The 20,440-nt window shown below is 34.4% G+C and overlaps 1 protein-coding gene across 4 annotated transcripts in view; it reads left to right on the top strand.

The window, feature by feature from the left end:
• The window catches only part of MAP3K5 (mitogen-activated protein kinase kinase kinase 5), a 314,935-nt gene that overhangs the window by 146,058 nt on the left and 148,437 nt on the right, over nucleotides 1-20,440 (top strand). For all 4 annotated transcript variants that reach the window (XM_007484616.3, XM_001380729.5, XM_056818868.1 and 1 more), the window contains exons 4-7: nucleotides 3,335-3,528; nucleotides 5,615-5,783; nucleotides 7,508-7,614; nucleotides 11,920-12,090. In XM_007484616.3, the coding sequence (XP_007484678.2) occupies nucleotides 3,335-3,528; nucleotides 5,615-5,783; nucleotides 7,508-7,614; nucleotides 11,920-12,090 (641 nt within the window). The remainder of the gene's footprint in view (nucleotides 1-3,334; nucleotides 3,529-5,614; nucleotides 5,784-7,507; nucleotides 7,615-11,919; nucleotides 12,091-20,440) is intronic.

Genomic DNA, 20,440 nt, shown 5'->3' with positions numbered 1-20,440 from the left:
GGGAAGAGAGTGAGCGGACACAATTCACTGAATTCAAGAAAAGAGGTGGTGCACTCTTCTTCAAGTATCTTGAAACAACCAAATGAACATGGAAAGAACTTGATCTATGTGGAGTCACTCTTTCAGATAAAGCGTATAGGTTGTTGAAATATATAATTATGAGAAAAACTCTTTTTAGGATCTGCTATATTTCTGGTCAACATAATTTAGGTCTTTGGTTAAGTGTTTCTAAATAGCAGGTACAGGTGGTCCAGTTTCCCAGCAATTCAGAGCTAGATTTAAACAACACATTATGATTTTCTCCCAGTTCCCACAATTGAATAAACTTTTTCTCATGAGACAGAATTTGGACTAAACCCATAATTGAAGAGAAAGGAAAAAAAAACTGGTTCTTGATTTGAGTCACAAGATGAATTCAATGTGGTTCATTCAATTCCCACAATTAACCAGTTGTTGTCCTAATCCCCTCAATGCTTTTACTCTGCTAAATCCAAATCTCCAACCCAGACTTCCTTTTTACATTCTCATTCCCTATCTTCAGGAGTTTCCTGGATATTTAGAAACATCTGGCAGAAGTTTGAACTTGACTCTATCAATGATGAGAACTATTAGAGGAATTTTTGTCTCATCTTCATCTCAGACTCAACATGTCTTCTATTGCACTCAATATATCTGCCCACCAACTGATCAAATAGCTTCTAGTCTCTTCCCATTATAATCCATCCCACACATCATTGCCAGGACTGATTTTTTTTTTAAAGTACCATTGTGAAAATGTCTTCTCCCCACTCAGAAACTTTTACTAGCTCCCCATGGCCTACAGAATAAAGTTGAAGTCATCTCTCCTTCTCTGAAGGTTTCGTATAATATTTCATCCTACTTTTCTGAATTAAAAACATTTACTGTTAATGCCAATTATTTTATGTCTTTTCTGCCTTTTAGTGGCTATTATGCTATAGTCTTATTATTATATCTATATTATCTATATCATATTACTATTTAACTATTCACATATTTAATTCTTTCTCTCTACCTAGATTGTAAGCCCTTTAAAGGCAAGGACCACATCATATTATATTTCTTTTTAGTCTCTATCATGTATAGGACAATGCTTTGCACATAGTAAGTACTCGGGAATTTTCTAGTTGCTGAGATTTTCTCAAAACTCTTATATAAACTGTGATAATTCATAATTCTTTAAATAAAACAATTAAAGTTCAATAGGATTTTATTTTGAAGAGAAACTAATAGAAAGTTTTCACTGACTTACTGACATTTATTGTGTCTACCATGTATGTAAGGTGATGGACAATACAAAGAAAAGTTCTTAAATTCTAGGTATAATATTAGATAGTGAGTAATGGGGCAAAGGAGACATCTAGATTAAGTGCTATAGGAAAATTTGAGAAAGGGGAGCTCCTTTTCAGCTGGGACGATCAGGGAAAGCTACATGTTGGAGATGTGGCACTTGAGCTTCATCTTTGAAAGAAGAGAAGGATTCTAAAATGCAGAAATGAAAAGAAAATATGTTCCTTGGAAAGGAATTAAACAAGCATACAGAAATAGGGCATGAGTAGTTTTACTAGAACATAAATCATCTGAAGAAGAATCATATGTCAAAACTAGGTTGCAGTCATATTGTAGAGGACTTTACTTGCAGGCTAAGGATTTTGTATTTTGTCAAAGAGGCAATAGGAAGTCACCAAAAGTTTTGAGCAGGAGCATAAGATTATAGTTCAAACCTATGCCTTAGAAAGACTTTGAGGGGAAGGAGTATGGGTAAAAGATGGACTAGAGAGGGAGGAGTTTGGGAACAAAAAGAATATTTTGGAGGCTACTGCAATAGTACAAAATGGATTAACAAGGGTATAACTGAATGGGTAGAGATAAAGGCATGTGAGTGAAAAATATTGTAAAGATCTAATTAACAGGGCTTGGCCTTTCATTTCCTTGACTATGGAAGGAGATGGAAGAGTCAAGGATGATTCCAAGATTTCAAATACAAAATGAACATATATATGATGTTGGCATTTATAAAATGGAAAAATTTTGGAAAAGTTTGTTTTGAGGAAATATAGAAGGAATTAGGCTCATATGTGTCTCTTATGTGCCAGGTACTGTGCTAAGTGTTTTACAGAATCATCTCAGTTGATCCTCACAACAATCCATGAGAGATAGGCACTATTATTATCCCCATTTTACAGATGAGGAAATTGAGAGAGATTAAATGACTTGCCTAGAGCCACACACAGTTATTAAGTATTTGAGGCCAGATTTGAATTTAGGTCTGTCTTACTCTAATTCCAACATTCTAGCCTCTTACTAGGTTTAGTTAGGTTTGAAACTTGGATTGCAAGGAGATAAGGCAGTAAAAAGAGTGACAATCGGTTATGAAAGAAGAGATTTAGGATGATAACTCATGGGATGGCATGATCAAATGAAAGGGACCCCAGCAATTTTCAATCTCTAGATAGAAGTTCTTTAGGTCATAGTTCTGTAATGGTGAACCTATGGCACACATGCAAAAAAGGACATGCAGAGCACTTTCCATGAGCACACCTACAGTCACCTACCAGAGTTCATTACTAGAAAGCCAGAGGGACTCAAAATGGAGCTATTTTTCTTTCCCTTTCCATGTGCATGAGGACAATCCTCACTTTACCTGCCTCTCTACCTAGCAGCCTAATGGGGGTATTTCCTCCCCTCCCCTCTCCTCTGGGAGGAGCGGACACAACACTTGATGGGGGTGGGGGGTGGCACTATATCTCTAAAAGGTTTGCCATTAATGTTATAGTTCATAGGAGATGAAAAGAGAAGATCTAGTGGCCAAAAAGATCTTTAGCTGAAGGAGGTCTTAATAGTTTCCTTGTTTAGATGTATTCCTCTCAGTTGAGAGGAATGGGGGTGGGGGATGAGGAGGAAGTTTATTAGTAATGGCAGCCTGGAGGGTTTTATTATGACAGAGGTCTTAGCAATTACTTGGCTGAAATTTCTGTCTCTGAAAAGAATTGTTTTGATTGATAAAGACATGGATGGTAATATTAATCAGAAGGATCTAAAGATGAAAGAGATTTCAAGAATTTCTTTTTAACTCTTACCAAATTTGTTGTTGTTGCTCAGTTGTTTTTCAGTCACATCCAGCTCTGTGTAACTCCATTTGGGGTTTTCTTGGCAAAGATACTGGAGAGGTTTGCCATTTCCAGCTCCAGCTCATTTTACAGATGAGGAAACTGTGCAAGCTCTTAGCAAATAGAAAGTTTTAAAAGCCAAAAATAAGACCATTTTTGAGACTGTGTATCTGTTAACTCCATGTTGATGCTTTATATCTCCACAGATGTGCACTGGAAACTATACATTTGTTCCATACATGATAACCCCCCATAACAAAGTCTACTGCTGTGATAGCAGCTTTATGAAGGGATTGACAGAGCTCATGCAACCTAATTTTGAGCTACTTCTTGGACCTATCTGCTTACCTTTAGTGGATCGTTTCATTCAACTTTTGAAGGTGGCACAAGCTAGTTCAAGGTACAATTTCTGATAATATATCCAATAGTCAGTCTTTTCCAACGTTTTAAGGTGTGGAGGCAGAGCCCACACTCCATGACTATAGGAATGTGATAATGTACAAATTGCTCTGGCAGACAAAAGGTTTTGAAGGTCCATGGTTCTAACTGCCTAAATGTCACCGTTGGGTCAATGTTTGATCTGATTTCCAGAGATGATGGTGTACACCTGATAATCCAGGCAGCTGTCCCTTTCTGAATGAGTAAGGCTAGACCTGAGAAGCCTAGAGTTTTTAGGAATAGTAGTAGGAGTTTTTACTCAACAGAGCCAAGGGAGCTGAACCCTCTTAAATGTGCACTAATACAGGTAATTATTCTGATTTACTTTTGAATAATACAAATAAAGATAAGAAAAGGATTTGTTAAAAATTCTTTTCCATCAAAAGCTGCACTTACATATTTATTATTCATTTTAATGAATTGGCATTCCACTCTAATGTCTCTCCTCCCCTTTCTCCTCACCCATTCTTCCCTTTCCTCCTCTCAAGTTCTTATCTAATTAGATAATTACATCACCATGAAATAAGGTTATGTGAATATATATGAACAATAACTTCATTTGTATGTAGATCACTTATTTAATAACCTCAGTGATCCATAACACAATTAAAAACCAGAAAATGAAAATGGCCTCTCAGTATCCAAAACAGAATTCTGTGTTTTATTCATAAAAGACCTTTGGTAAAAATCTGTTTACTTAGGTACAATTCTAACAAGATTTATTATAAGAGAGCTGTTATTGATTACAAGTGTGCTGTTATGTAAAGGCTCTGGAATACTAATAATAGCCAGCATTTATCTAGTGCTTTAAAATATACAAAATGCTTTATAAACAATAACTCATTTTATCCTTGCATTTACTCTGGGAGGAAAGTGCTTAATCCCCATTTTTACAGATCAAGAAACAGAAGCAGACAATAGTCAAGTAACTTTTTGTTGTAGGACTGACTGTAGGTCATACAACTATTAAGTGATTGAGGCCAGATGTGAATTCAAGTCTTCCTGACTCTAAGCCTGGTTCTCTATCCTCTGCTGGTTCTACCACCAAATAGTCATATACCCTTGACCAAGCCACAGAATTTCTCTGTGCCAAAGTTAAAATAAGGTTCAACATGCCTGCTCTTTCTACCTCAAAGGATTTTGATGAGGATCAAATAAAGTATTTTTGACGTGCTTGTTGTGCCTAACAGATGTAACTGTTTTTAGTGTTGTCACCATCTTCCAGTGATGGCAAAAGGGAACTTAGACATGGGTTTTCTGACCCTGCCACTTGATGTCCAAATGACCTTGGGCAAGTAACTTCAGCTGTCTGGGATTCAGATTCCTCAACTATAAAATTACGGGTTTAGAATCTCTAAAATCTCTTCCAACTCTTAAATCCTATGATCTTAATTAATGAATATTGGTCAAAGAAATGTAATAAAAAAGAGGCAAGAACTCAAAGAACATATTATCACTTCAATGGTTTGAATACCTCACTGTGTATCACTACTCCATAGTGTAGTATTCATTCTTTATAATTATGAACTGGGATCATTAAAGTTACAGTTTGTTCTATAAGTTCTATTCAAGAAGGCAGAGAAGGTATATAATCTCTTTTAGAAAAATATTCATCATCCTAGCTGTGCAAGACTGAGCAAGTCACTTAACCCCAATTGCCTAGCCCCTACTGCTCTTCTGCTTTGGAACCAAAACTTAGTATCAATTCCAAAGCAGAAAGTAAGAGGAAGGAAAGAAAAAGAAAGGAAGGAAAGAAGGAAGGGAGGGAGGGAGGGAGGGGGAAAGGGGGAGAGAGGGAGAAGAAAAGAAAAGAAACACATTCATACCAAATAAAATAAAAAGTTTTGTCAGTTACTTGAAAAATCTCTTAGGTAGATTATCTGTGATGTGAGATAAAAATGAGGTATCCCTTTGTATTTCTTAAAAAGTGTTAATACACATATCTATAGTTCGAATTTTGCTTCTTTTATTTATTAAATTAATAGTATTCGTGATGATTCCTGAAAAAGTGAAGTGATAATCAGTTGGACTTTATGCTTTCCTTTTAGTCAGTATTTCCGAGAGTCTATACTCAGTGATATCAGGAAAGCCCGTAATCTCTACACGGGCAGAGAATTGGCAGCTGAGTTGGAAAGAATCCGACAGCGAGTGGATAATATTGAAGTCTTGTCAGCAGATATTGTCATAAATTTGCTACTGTCCTACAGAGATATTCAGGTAAGAATACACTGACGTGATATGTGTTGGCTCATCACAAATTCCAGGGAGAACTAAAGAATATTTATTTCATACTGCCTGTCTTCATTTTCTCTCTTACTGGCTTCCCTTGCTTTCTCTCCTAAGGTGGAACTCAGCTTGCATATGAGAACCATCACTGCATATGTAGTCCCTGCATGGCAACAGACTTACTTTTTGAGAAAGAGCAGAAATAGAAAATAAATAAATAAATAAAGAGGAACCTGTTAGCATAGCTATTCTCAGTATAATCCAGCTACTCCATTCCAATTCTGTGGACACACAGCTGCTACTTGCTAAATTGAAGATTTGTACTAAAGGCTATAAAAATTCTTGGTTTCTAGAGTTATTTAAGTTATGTTGTAAACAATTAACTTACATAGCAAGTCATTGCCTTTAGAATCTCCCATATTTGAAACTGGTAGTTATCTAGCAAATCCAACTAGCCACAAGACAGGAAGAGATCACGGTTAATTATTCAAAAAAATGTTAACATACACACACACAAATATAAACAGTATTAAAATATAGTGATTCATTTTATTTTAATACTTATTAACTTTTTAAAATTTAGGACCAACTAGATGACCTGGAGTCAAGAGGACCTGAGTTCAAATTTGGTAGCTTTGTGACCCTGGGCAAGTCTTTTAACACCATTTGTAGCCAGAGAAGGAAATGGCAAACAACTCCAGTTTATTTGCTAAGAATACCCCCAAATAGAGTCACAAAGAGTTGGATGTGACCAAAATGACTAAGCAAAAAAAAATTAAAATTTAGGAAATATAACAGAAAATGATATCATTGAATGAAGAAGGACTTTGGAGACAGAGAACCTTTAGTTCAAAGACCAGCTTTTTGACTAACTACTTGAGTTAATGTGGGCTTTATAACTCTGGACTTCAGTTTTCTAATTTATAAATTGAGAGGGTTAGATTAATTGTCCTTTCTGGTCCTTTCTAGTTCTAAAGCTCTGATTCCTCTGAAAAACAATGTATTTAAGACTTGAGGCATCATTTTCCTATTGTGAGTCTTTAGACTCTAAAAGTCAGTGATTTATTAAAGTCTTCCCTCATTGACTTCTTGACTCCTCTTTCTAGCTCCAACCTCTCAAGTCAGTACCTACCTTCAGATATTAGCAGTGGGGGGCAGTGGAAAGAACAGAGAAAAGGAAGAAGAGAGGGAGAGAAGGGAGATAGAGAAGGAGAAAAGCATGTAGCTACAACATGTAAAAATAGCCAACAGCCTTATGGAAGAATATTCTACATCAGACAGCCCAGTCCTCTTAGGATGAAGCCATGTCATTGTTTGAACCAGAAATCTATCAATCCTGGATACACTTCTTAGACCACAAGATAAAAGACATTTTCCAATCTGCAGGTTAATTGATCTGAGAAAGAACATAGTGAATCTAGGTTCATGGAAAAAAATAACTAATTTTCTATGCTCTTTATTAATTTAAGAATTGTAACTGTAGATGCTTCTTATTCTTTCCTATACAATGGATCTCTTTACAAAGAAGGTAATTTTTTTTAGGAAGTAACATCTCTCTAGATTTCAGTTTCTTTAAAAATTTACCAACTATTCAATATTCCCCCTGATAATACTATTCTTAGAATTAGTTCAGTTTACTGTCTGCCAATAACATTTTCATAGTTGGACTGTACTACTTTAATAATTTAATTCTATATCATTTTCTTGCTCAAAAGGACTATGATTCTATTGTGAAGCTTGTAGAGACTTTAGAAAAGCTGCCGACCTTTGATTTGGCCTCCCATCATCATGTGAAGTTCCATTATGCATTTGCACTGAACAGGTAAAAAGAATATTTTTCTTCCTGTGACTCAGGAGTTCATTGTTGTTTAACTCGTAGGCTGTTCATAGAGTATGTTTATTGCAGGAGAGAAACCATTCCTACCATAATTTAATACTGTTATTGGTGACCAAATTATTAAACTACCCAGGTATACACTGTGAAGTCTTTCTCAATCTGATCATCAAGGAAAAAAAAAAAATATATATATATATATATATATATATATACCTTACCTTTCTGGATCTCTGTTCTTATAATCCTGCTTTCTTCTAAATGATTTGGTGTTATAAAATGATGCAACTACAGAGGTATCTTTAAGAAATTACAATCAAGCTACCCAAAACTATTCTCAGAATTGTATGCTGCAGCTGAGCAAGAATAGTAATGACTAATGGTTGCCTACTCTTGAGTCTTGATAATATTGGTGATATTCACACAAGTACTGCTCTGAGCCCTCTTGATTAAACTCCAATCTTCATTACCCACATTTTGGATTATATTCATGGATTCTAGCTGGCACCAATATTGCCTACTTTCCCTTCTCTCCTTCTGCTCATTATAGACCCAGGAGCCTTCTCTCTGCTTTGCTACATGTGCCATTTTGGCCCTGAAGTGGTCCTAAAGAGACAGATTTTGACACTGTCTTATCCCCACTTCTTCCTTTCTCCCTGCTTCTCACTTGCATGAAGAGGAATGGCAAATGAATTATCTTGTTTTCACTTATTTATGTCACTGATCACCTACATGGTAGAAGAATTGACTGAATAATTTACATTTCAGGGAAGAGGCAATAAAATGAAAGAAACGACCACTAAAAAGATAGCACAACTGTCACCCCTACATTTCAACTTCTCTATCATTCACTAACTATGTAACTCCCTAATATTATCAGTGAAATCAATCCCTGTAATAGGGGTTCATCCATTTAATGGTTTGTTATTTGAATCATCATATTTGATCATCAATGCTGTGCTCCTACCTCCAGGTAGACATTATATAAATCATTGCAGAAAAAAAAATTTATTATTTTTATTTTTTTATTATTTTCATTTTTCCAAAGGAGAAGCCAGAGTCTATAAAAGTCTAATCTTCAATATCTTTTGTTCTTCATCAGTGTTTGAAAGTTGCTCTCTTCTGAAATTAATTATAAAGAAAGGGTAAATATAGTTGTTGCCTAAATCAGGGCTCTGAATTCTTGCTGTTAAGTATAAAGACCAATATCCCACCTTTATGACCTAAAATAGCAATGAAGAATGGATATGATATGATATCTTATTACATTGCCACCCATCACAATTCAAGATTTAATATGTACACTCTAGTCATGGGCTATATAAAATTATATAAGTACATAATTACATAATACCTGATTGGTAACAAATTTCTCAGGGCATCTAAATGGCTCAGTGGATAGAGCGTGGGGCATGGAACCAGGAAGACTTGAGTTCAAATCCAGATTCAAATTCTTACTAGCTGTGCAACCCTGAGAAAGTCATTTAACTCCATTTGCCTCAGTTTCTTTATCTATAAAATGATCTATAAAAGTTTACAATGAACCACTCTAGTAACTTTGCCAAGAAAACCCCATATGGGATCATGAAGAGTTGGACACCACTGAGACAACCAAACAACAAAAACAAATGACATGCTTCAGAAATGGAGAGAATTCTTTCAGTACATTATTGAACTTGCTTAAGGAAGAGTGTGGTTGAATAAAAGGGAAAAGAACCCAATGACCTGGGAATAAGGTTCCAGCTTCCATTTTCTGGATAAGAGTATCAACAACCGGTATTTATAAAGTCCTTTAAAGTTTGCAAAGCACTTTGTGCACAATATCTCAGTTAAGTCTCACAACAACCCTGTGGGAATAGTTATTATAGATGTCTTTATCCTCACTTCTCACATGAGAAAACTGAAGATCAGAGAAGTTAGAAGATTTCATTAGAGTGCACAAGCTAAGAGTAGTGTCCAAGATGGGATTTGAACCCAGGATTTTGCAATTTCAAGCCTAGCACATTCGTCATCTGAAGTCTAAACCTCACTTTCTCAGTCAATCCACACAAATTGAGTGCTGATTTTGTGCCATGCTCTGTGCTCTGTGCTAGGGGAGACAGAGAAAAATGAAGTACTTCCTACCATCAAAAAGCTTATGTTCTATTAGGGAAGATAATGTGTACATATAGGTCAGTAATCCATCAGTCAATAAGCATTAACTACTACTACATGCCAGGCACTGTGCTAGAATATATAAAATATTTTATATACATGAATAAGCATATATCATATACATATAATATCTAATAAATATATATTATACCTATAATATGTATACATATTAAAATATATCATTTGTATATATACTTTATGTATTTTGTGTGTGTGAGAGAGAATTGATACTAAGTTCGAAGACAAAAGAGTTGTAAGGGCTAGGCAATTAGAGTTGAATGATTTGCCCAGGGTCACAGAACTAGGAAATGTCTGAGGCTAGATTTAAACCAAGGACCTTTCATCTCCAGGTCTGATGCTCTGTCCATGGAGTCTATGAAAGAGATGACAGAGACAGAGAAGGAGAGAGAAACAGAGACAGACAGAGACGGAAAGAGGGAGAGACAAATAGGCAGAGAGAGAGAGAGAGAGAGAGTAAAAGAGAGACAGAGATAGACAGAGATGGACAAAGGAGAGAGAGACAAAGAGAGACAGAGAGAGAGAGACAAAGAGAGACAGAGAGAGAGAGAGAAAGAGAGACAGAGACAAAGACAGACAGAGAGACAGAGACAGAGAAACAGCGAAACAGAGAGAGAAAACTAACAAGACATACAAAAGCAGACATAAGGTCACCTTTAATGAAAAGACACAGGCAACTGAGAGGAATAAAAAAGTCCTTTTAAATAAACTACTGGAGTCAGGGTGATCTCCTTTCATAAATAAAGGATAGCAGGATCATAACATTGTAGCGGAATTTAAAAAGATGGAAAATGGATCTACAACAAAGAATCAAAAACGAGGCAAGGTGAATCAATAACTGAGTAAGCCAAATCCTTTCAAAGGTTATTTGTATGTAATAGATATATGAAGTTTAAAAAGAAGGTGGCATTTGAATTTTTTTCCTTCAGCAATGCTTTATTTTTTCCAAAGTGCATTGTAAAAACAATTTTTGGTATTCATTTTCTAATAATTTGAGTTCCAATTCTTCTCCTCCTCCCCCTCTCTGAGGTAGTAAGTAATTTGATACTGGTTATACATATACTGTTCTTCAAAACCTATCTCTATATTTGTCATGTTGTGGAAGAAGACACATTAAAAAAGCTCGTGAAGAAAACAAAGTGAAAAAAATGGTATGTTTCTATCTGCATTCAAATTCCATTAGTTCTTTCTCTGGAGGTGGATGGCATTTTTCCATCATGAGTCCTTCAGGATTGTCTTGGTTTGTTATATGGCTGAGAGTAGCTAAGTCATTTACAGTTGATCTCATGCAATATTGCTGTTACTATGTACATTGTTCTCCTTGTTATAGTCTCTTCACTCTGCATCAGTTCATAGAAATTTTTCCAGGTTTTTCTGGAATCCTCCTGCTCATCCTATCTTATAGCACAATAGCATTCCATTACAATCCTATACCACAAGTTGCTCAGCCATTTGCCAATGGAGGAGCCTCCTTTAAGTTGAGTTTCTAAGGATACCAGACTCCAAGAGGCTAGAGGAAGAAGAGAACACATTCTAAAATAACCACTGCAAAGGAAAAGAAATAGGGAAAATGAGGGAATTGAACCAGAGCACTTTTAAAGTCCCTCCTGGCTGTAGCATTCTTTGAGCCTATGATTTTAAACATCAGGCTAGAATTGTCTGTTGTTGGTTGTTTGCTCACTGCGTGACAGGAAGCAAATGGAGCCAAGGTAACTTTGCTCTATTTCAATGCCACAAATTGCACTTCTAATCTCAGCTAGTCATCTTACAAAAGCATGCTGTTGCTCCCAAAGGACACTGAGCAAGAATGTGGACAGATCAGTTCCAATTCATCAGCACTAAGAGAAAAAGAAAGTCCAATGCCTCGCCCTATATTTCAGGAAGGGATCAGTAGTGATTCCCTTTCATAAATAAAGGACAGCAGGATCTTTCTGTTGTCGTCAAATTTAAAAAGATGGAAAATGGGCTTGTAACAAAGAATCAAAAATGAGGGACTCGATATCTGAGTAATCCAAATCCTTTTGAAGGTTATTTGTGTGTAATTGACATAAGTTTTAAAAAGATAACTTGTGCTTATTATTATTGTGATTTATGTTTAACTAACAATTTTGTAACCAACAGACGAAATCTCCTTGGAGATAGAGAAAAAGCCCTCAATATTATGATTCCTCTGGTGCAATGTGAAGGCCAGGTTGCTTCAGATATGTATTGTCTGGTGGGTCGAATCTACAAAGATATGTTTTTGGATTCCAATTTTACAGACACAGAAAGCAGAGATCATGGAGCTTCCTGGTAAGTGTCCATAATTCAAAAAATTTTCAACAACTTAGACATTATTAGAGAAATAAATAACCTTTTGAATTTTTTAAACAAATAATTATGTTCAAAGCTACATATTGCTATAGAAAATAGAGAGCTCAATCAGAACTATAGACTGGTTATTGATAACAGATAACTTATCTGTAGAACAGGTTCATGGGAATTAGCTCAATAAACGTTACAGAAAGAATGTTGGGTTTGGTATAAGACAGCTTTGTTTCAAATACTCATTCTGCTATTTATTTTTTTTTTTAAACCCTTACCTTCCGTCTTGGAGTCAATACTGTGTATTGGCTCCAAGGCAGAAGAGTGGTAAGGGCTAGGCAATGGGGGTCAAGTGACTTGCCCAGGGTCACACAGCTGGGAAGTGGCTGAAGCCAGATTTGAACCTAGGACCTCCCGTCTCTAGGACTGGTTCTCAATCCACTGTGCTACCCCATTCTGCTATTTATTATCAATATGACTTTCACTTTTCTTCACTTCTGTTACTTATTTTCCTCATCTATAAAACTAGGAGGTAGACTACATGAGAGTAGATTTGGATCCCTCCCAGGTCTAAATCTATGATCCTATAACTAAACTGCTGTAATGATCTAGAGGTTATGGGGAAAGTACCTCTGTGGCAGTTTGTTATATGACACATGAAAAATGAGCCTACCTTTGGTGCTGCTATTGTCATTACCTTATTTTGTATACTTAGTCTCCTGATTAAGGCAAAGGTTTTTTGACTCAAATAATCATTTTAGGTTTTATAATTAAACTTAAAGAGAGAAATAATCTCCTATCAGTCTTCATTTTCAAGGCTTGCCTTGAAAAATGACAAAGTTTAACTTGATTATTGTTTTTAAAATCTGTAATTTCTGCTTAGAATTTTTAGCTCAAATTATTTAGTTTGGTTTTATGAGTTTTCTATAATTTAACACCTGCATTTTCTCTTATGCCCATAATATTGAAGGCATAATCACTTAGAGCAGAAAAGGAGAACTGGAGTGAGAAAAAGGAAAAATATGCTTTCATGAGAATTATTGGCTTCCATTTAAAATCTGAGTTTCCCTAACCCAAGAACAATAAACAATAATCCTTGCTGATAGGGAACTATAGTGGCCTTCCAAGAGAATGACTGAAAAAATTAGAAATTACCTAAGGAAATGTATTTGTATTTTAAAACATTTTTTCATTCCTAGTCTAAAAAAAGAATCAAGAATAGTTTTGAGTTCATCCTCATGAATACCTGTTTTTAGAGCATCAGTTGTGTGTCATATGTATATATGTAGAACTAAAGACTAGTTTATTTGGGGAAATGAATTATTTTGGTATTACATTAATAAAAATAAGTATAACTAAGAGAAGGAACACATTTTATAATTTTTAGAAATAGGTTATTAAAGGACAGCTATATCACACAATGGATAGACTATCAGGCCTGGAGTTGGGAGGATTGCAGTTCAAATCTAATCTCACATACTTCCTAGCTATATGACCCTGGGCAAATCAGTTAATGCCAATTGCCTGACCTTTGCTACTCTTCTTTCTTAGAATAAATACTATCAATTCTAAAAGAGAAGGTAAGGGTTTGAAAAAAAGAGAGAAAGAAGTCTTCAAGTCAGTAAATATGTATCAAATGAATACTCTATGTTAAGCATTGTGTTAAATGTTGGGGATACAAAAAATATATATACATTTCATAGTTCAAACATCAGTCATAGTTCTTAAGCTTTAGCCTGAATGTAAGAAGAAAAAACTTAGTAGTCATAAATGTAAATTCCTATACATAGGGTCAAAAAATCAACTTTATAAGCAGTGCACTTGAAGAAAGATCTTAGTGACTTTAGAAAACAGTAAAATCAATGTGAAATCAACTGTGTGATTTGAAAGCCAAGAAAGCTAATGTAATCTTGGGTTGCATTAAGAAAGGAATATTGTCCAGATCTAGGGAGATAATGGTTCCTGTACTCTGTGCCCTCTTCAGATCACATCTAGGTAGTGTATTCTTTTCTAGTCATCACATTTTAGAAAAGTCACTGATAAGCTTTAGGTCATTCAGAGAAGATCAAACAGGGATAAAAGACCTTGCATTTATTCCATAAAAGTGTTGATTGAATGAATTGCTGGGGTTGGTAGTGGCAATGATTGTGGGTGCAAATGATGGTGATTAGGGAAAATATGTGCCCTAAAAGAGTAAAGATCTAATAGCATATATCTATAATCAAATATTCAAGGTTTACCTAGAAGAGGTTTTAAACTTGTTCTTTTTGTCCCTAAGAGACAGAAATAAGAGCAATCATTAAAAGAAGTTGCAAAGGGGAAATTTTAGGCTTGTTGTCAAGAAATTCTCCTTAACAATTAGAGATTTCAATAATGGAATAGTTTCCCTCAGGTGGCAGTAGGTTCCAACCAGGGGTGTTCAGGAGTATGCTCAAAAGGGCTTTGTGAGAGTTGATTATTATGAGCATCTCAGAAGTTTTAGTTTGACACCTCATAAATCAGCAAATGCTACAAATCAAGGCTAAATTTATTGTTATTTTTTTTACTTCAGAAAGTAATGAAAAAACATTAGTGACATAGGTTAAATGTAAAAATCTATATTGAGAAAGCACTAGTATAACTTATATCAGATTATATACCACCTCAAGGAGAGGAAGAAAAGAAGGAGTGAGAAACTCTGAATCCTAAAATGTCAGAAAACAATTGTCAAAAAATATTTCTATTATGTACCTGGAAAAAAAAATGTGTCCTTAGTTTTTAGAAAGCTGGTTGTTAAATAATCATTAACCCACTAGTGGTTTCATTGCATAGTCTTTAGGCAAAGGCTAACCTTTTATTTTATTTTATTGATGTGGTTCAATTTAGATGGCCTCTGAATTCTCTAACACTGAGATTTTGATTCTTTATGTATTTGTTCCATTTATACATGTTAAAACTGAACCCTAGCTTATTGGTAAGCTTTGACTTGTCCTAAAGTATATCTAGATGTTGTTCATTCTCTTTTTCTATATCTTAATAGCTATCTAAGTTTTGGAAGAAAGCCGTGTACCAGTATTCACAACCACCAGACAAATGTTGGCCTTCTTAGTCCAAAGATTATAGTTGTGTTTTTACATTAATAGATTATTAGTGAAGAAGGGATATTGCTTTCGATCACATCTGTTTCTAAAAAACATGATTCCCTCATTTTTAAGGGAAGGTCAGAAGTCATTTTAAGGATGGGGAAAATGAGGTTCTCTCCAATATTAACATAATTATAGCTCTCCTGTTGTAATGTCAAAAAGGCCCTTAGCCAGGAAATTAAAAGAACAAAGTTTGTTTTTAGCACATTAATGTGTTCATTTTTTCCATAGTAACTTAGGTAAAGAACAGAGAGTCTTGCCTTATCAATTAATTTTCTTTTACGTCAGTGGCAATGTTATTCAAACAGTTTTGTGTGCCTAATTATAAAGATTTAGTTTTCACAGTATTAACTGACCTTGATTTTACCTTGGGACAAGTTATATAACAGACCAATAGTTAAATTGAAGTAAAAGCTAGGTTTTTTTTTCTTTTCTGTTACCTGATGCTAATTCTTTTAATTAAAATAAAGTTCCTAAATACAAAAATCACCTCTGTTTCCAAAATGAAGTGCATTATTGATAGATTATCACAGAGCAATAGAGATGAATGCAGATCATATTCCTTTTTGGAAAAGATTTTTCAGATTTTAAGGGAAGATCTATTGTCAGTTTTAAGGATTTTAGTGAGAGAATAGGAGCTTTGTGTTATAGTAACAGACTTAATGGTTTTATATTCTTGGACTTAAAAGACCCTCTCTAACTCTATTCCATTGACCTAATTTTTGATGATTTGTTACCTTGGCAACCCAATTTAGAAAAGTCTGTGTAAGTCTTTATATTCTTATGATACTTCAATGTTACGTTTACATCTAAGTTGAATTATTTTAAGATTCAGGCTCTCGAACAATCTTGCATAACTATGTGGGACATCTAGCTCATAGCCACCAGGTGGCTTAATGGTTAATAAGAGGAGAGAATAATACCCACATAGCTCTTGATCATTGATATAGCCAAACTGCACATGGAATCCTTTTACAGGTTATTATACAGAGCATTATGTTCCTGAGAGTTCCCTAACACCTTAAGCACACATTGGGTGGATGATGGATTGAATGAGGGTCTGATATGGCATGACCAGCTTGAAGTCTAGCCTTAAAAGCACTCAAAATTTCATTCAGAACATTAGCCTAACTGGTTAACAAACATAAGATCCCGCCAAACAACTACCAAAAGACTACTTTTCAAGGTTTAAGGCACTGAATTAAAGCACATATACATATGGCAAAAAAAAAAAGTTGAGATAATTGCAATTTGACTTAATATAGTTGTACAGATAGTCAGAGTGAAACTTAACTCTTCCAAAAATACTTCAGCAATGATCTCAAAAGGTCACCAGACTGAATAATGATCACAAAATATGAAGAGGAACATCAATAAACTCCTTTATCCAACCCAGAATTGTACAAAATGACAGCTAATAGTCATTTGCATGAGAAGGGGCCAGGAAGATCCACAAGGGAAAGTGACATTAATTCTTGAAACTTGAAACAGTGACCAACTGAGGTCAACCCTAGGATGCAAGATTGCAACAGATCTATGATGGAGGATGCCCAGAACAGCCATGGGAATGGAGACACTTAAAATTTCTGGGCTCTGAACAGAGATCAGTGTATCAGAGGAGATGGAAATCAGTGACAGAACCCCAGAAAATTGAATTTAGGACTATGTAGGGCCTGAATATCTGATCAAGAATATGAAAAGGAATAGACTCGGACCTAGCCAGGTCCCAAATTAGGAAATGATGCTGGAGATATGAGTAAAAAGAAGATGCTAAACTCAGTGAAGAACTATTATTGGTCAAATATCTAAAAAATTAAGCCAGAATAGAAAGAGATTGAAAATGAAATTGTGAGTAAAATGGGTCCTGGATGAAAGAATTAGACAATAAATAGTTTAGAAAAGAAGTTACAAAACCTTTACTGAAATAATAGACTCTCCAACTATACAAAGAGGCCAAACAAAACAGTAATTCCACAAGACAACAAGAAATATTAGAACAAAATAAAGAGTGTAAAAAAGAAAATGTAATTACCTAATAATAAAAACAACTAAACTGAGAGATGATTTTAAAATCTTCTGTCTTCCTAAAAATCATAACTAAATTAACAAAAACCCAGAATGCCATATTTTATGATATTATAACTAAAAGGAAGGAGGAGGAATAGGCATTCATATAGTGTTTTCAATGCACCAGTCATTATTCTAAGCACTTTTTACAAATATTTCTTTTAATCCTCACAACAACATTGCAAGGTAGATGCTATTACTATCCCCATTTTACTGTTGAGGAAACTCGGGCAACAAAAGTTAAGTGACTTGCCCAGAGTTACACAACTATTTAAGTGTCTGAGGCTGGACTTCCTGACCCCCCAGCCCATTGTTCTTTTCACTGTATCACCAACTGTCTCTAGCTGAATGAAAACTGCCTGGACATATTCTAGGGGACAAAGTGAAATCAGAAAGAATCCACCCATTTCCTTTTGAAAGAAAGCTCAAGATGAAACTGCCCAGAATGTCTTAATCAAAATTTAGAGCTTTCAGGTCAAAGAAAAAATTAGAGTATCCAGAAAGAAAGAGTTCAAATAATAAGAAATTGCATGAGAATCACTAAGATCTGGTAGAAAAGAGAACATCCTGGAATATAATATTCCTAAATGAAAAATATAAAGTTTTACCACTGAGAATAATTTGTCCTCCAAAGCATGAATATAATTTTAGAGAGGGGGTGGAAAGGGATCTTTATTGGAATGGAGAACATCAAAGCATTCCTGTTGAAAAGACTAGAGGTTATTAGAAACTTTGAAGTATAAGAACAGTCAAGAAAAAAATAGAAAGTTAACATATGTACAATTAGAAGGGGTTGAATAATTATGAAATGTGTAGATTCTAAAAGGAAGAAAAGAGGCAAATGTTCCTTCAGAATCCTGATGTCCTCAAGGTTCACATATTGCATTAAATGAGAAAGGAAATGAAGAAGACAGTGGAACATGGAGGTCAGTGAGTAGATATCACATGAACCCCCTACTCTAATCTGAACTGAAAAAGAATAGTTAAACATACAGAAAGGTTTCAGAATAGTAAGACATTAAACTCAATAGAATAATCTTGAGATTGACTAAGGAGAGAGAGTGTTGAATGAAGGAAGGCAGATTTGGGAAGAAAATCACAAATAAAACAAATTTGAGCTAAAGAGAATAGATTATTAAGGGATATTGGGAAGAAAGAAGGTTAAATAAAAAAAGTAATCCAGGTGGGACTGAAGAGAAAGGGGGAAAAGGCAAAAAATTGGAACCAAACTCTTCCCTTTTATGAATCTCTTCTCTTATTTTGCAAAAAGGAAAAAGAAAAATAAATAAGAAAATATGATGGAGATAAATATGTAATTTGCTTTCATAGCCATGAATAAGAATGGGATGATTTTACCCATGAACAGGAAAGGATAAGAATGGATTAAGAAATAAAATTCAATCATATGTTTATGAAACAAAAAGATTCACACATAGTTAAAATAAGGGACTGAAACAAAATTTAATCTGCCTTAGTTGAACTGCAAAATGTAAAGACAGTAATTTTGATATTGCTTATGTGTAATTAGATCCCATTAAATAATAAACTCCTTGAGCCCAGGGACTTTCTTCTAGCACTTAGCATAGTGAGTGGCACATGACAGGAGCTTAATAAATATTTATTGAGTTTGAATTGAATTGATCTTAGAAATGATGACAGTAAAAATAAATGTGGATAAAAGAGATAAACAGGGAAAATATATTATGTTTAATGGCAAAAAAAAAAATACCAGTACTTAGTACATATGAACCAAAAAGCTCGACATATAAATAATGAAATCAAAAGTGATTTAAAATACAGAGAGAAATAGACAACAAAAATATAATATTTGAAGACTTCTGTGTACCCCTTTCAGACTTTGCAAGTCTATAAACATCAAACAAGAAGGAAATTAAGGAACTGAATAAAAAGTCTAATGTGATTGATTTTTTATAATTAATGAATAGAAAAAATATGTATAAAATTCAAAATTAATCATATACTAGGGCATAAAACAAATGCAGAAAATAAAACATATCAAGCATCATTTACTGGCCATAGCAAAATAAAATTATAATCAAGAAATAACCTTAGAAAAAAGAACTGGAAGTTAGAGAACAAGTTGTAGAAACAACTAATAATTTCATCAACAAAAAGGATAGCAATGAGACAAGTACTAAAACTTCAAGGACTCAGCCAAGGTAATCCTTAGGGGGGAAATTTATGTTTCCAAACACTTTCATTAAAGAAAAGAAATGAGATCAATGAATTAATCTTGCAACTGAAAAAATAGAAAAGCATCAAAACAAAAAATTCCAACTAACAAAAGAGAAACTCTGAAAATTAACAATGACACTAAAATTAAAAACAAAAAAGAAGCATCAAATGACTACAGCAAAAGGAGGGACTGTTGCATATTAAAAATTTTTATGTAAAAAGATTTCAGGTTTATCTCAATAAATTTAATTATTTTCATTTTTCTCAGTTAATTTGTACAAGACTAGATCTCTGGCTTCCATGTTGAGCCTTTTGCCTCATGCAAATACATTACTCATTACTCTCTAAACTTAATAGTGTGTTTTCTTACTGATGTGAATACTCTTGCATGCTCTGTGGTACCTCTTTTATGCTCTAATATATTGCTTTCCCTTTAAAGTCTTTCTATTCTATCTGTACACATTTTACAAGATGAATCCAAATTTATCTACACCACAAACCCTTTTTTTTTGCCAGTCAAAAACAAAATGAAGGCTCATTTTCTGAAATTTTACTTGAGTTTATTGGCATTTTCCCTTTGTTGATCATTCAAATGAATATTTCCTTAACTTCTATTGTTGACTCAAAATACTCTTTAAGTTTCTGTTATTTGACCATTTTCCTATCTATCTTATTTCTCCAACGAAATTTAAAGCTTCTGGAAGGCAGAGACAATTTTATTTCAGTTTTATTTTATCTCCACATTTTCTCTCTTTCTTCCCCCAGCCCTAAAAAAAATCCCCCATTATTAATATTTATATTCAAGCAAAAGAAAATTTTTCATTATATGCAGAAAGAAAAAAGTCTGAATCTGTATTTTGAGTCCTTTGCCTCTCTATGAGAAAGTGGGGTAGGATGTTTTATCATGGACTCTCTAGAACTATAAGTTGGTCAAGCTTGCTAAGTGTTCCAAC

Source organism: Monodelphis domestica, chromosome 2 (assembly GCF_027887165.1).
Source record: "Monodelphis domestica isolate mMonDom1 chromosome 2, mMonDom1.pri, whole genome shotgun sequence".
NCBI classification, from domain to species: Eukaryota; Metazoa; Chordata; class Mammalia; order Didelphimorphia; family Didelphidae; genus Monodelphis; species Monodelphis domestica.
The sequence above is the reverse complement of the archived record's forward strand: the minus strand, read 5'-3'. Positions and strand labels throughout refer to the sequence as shown.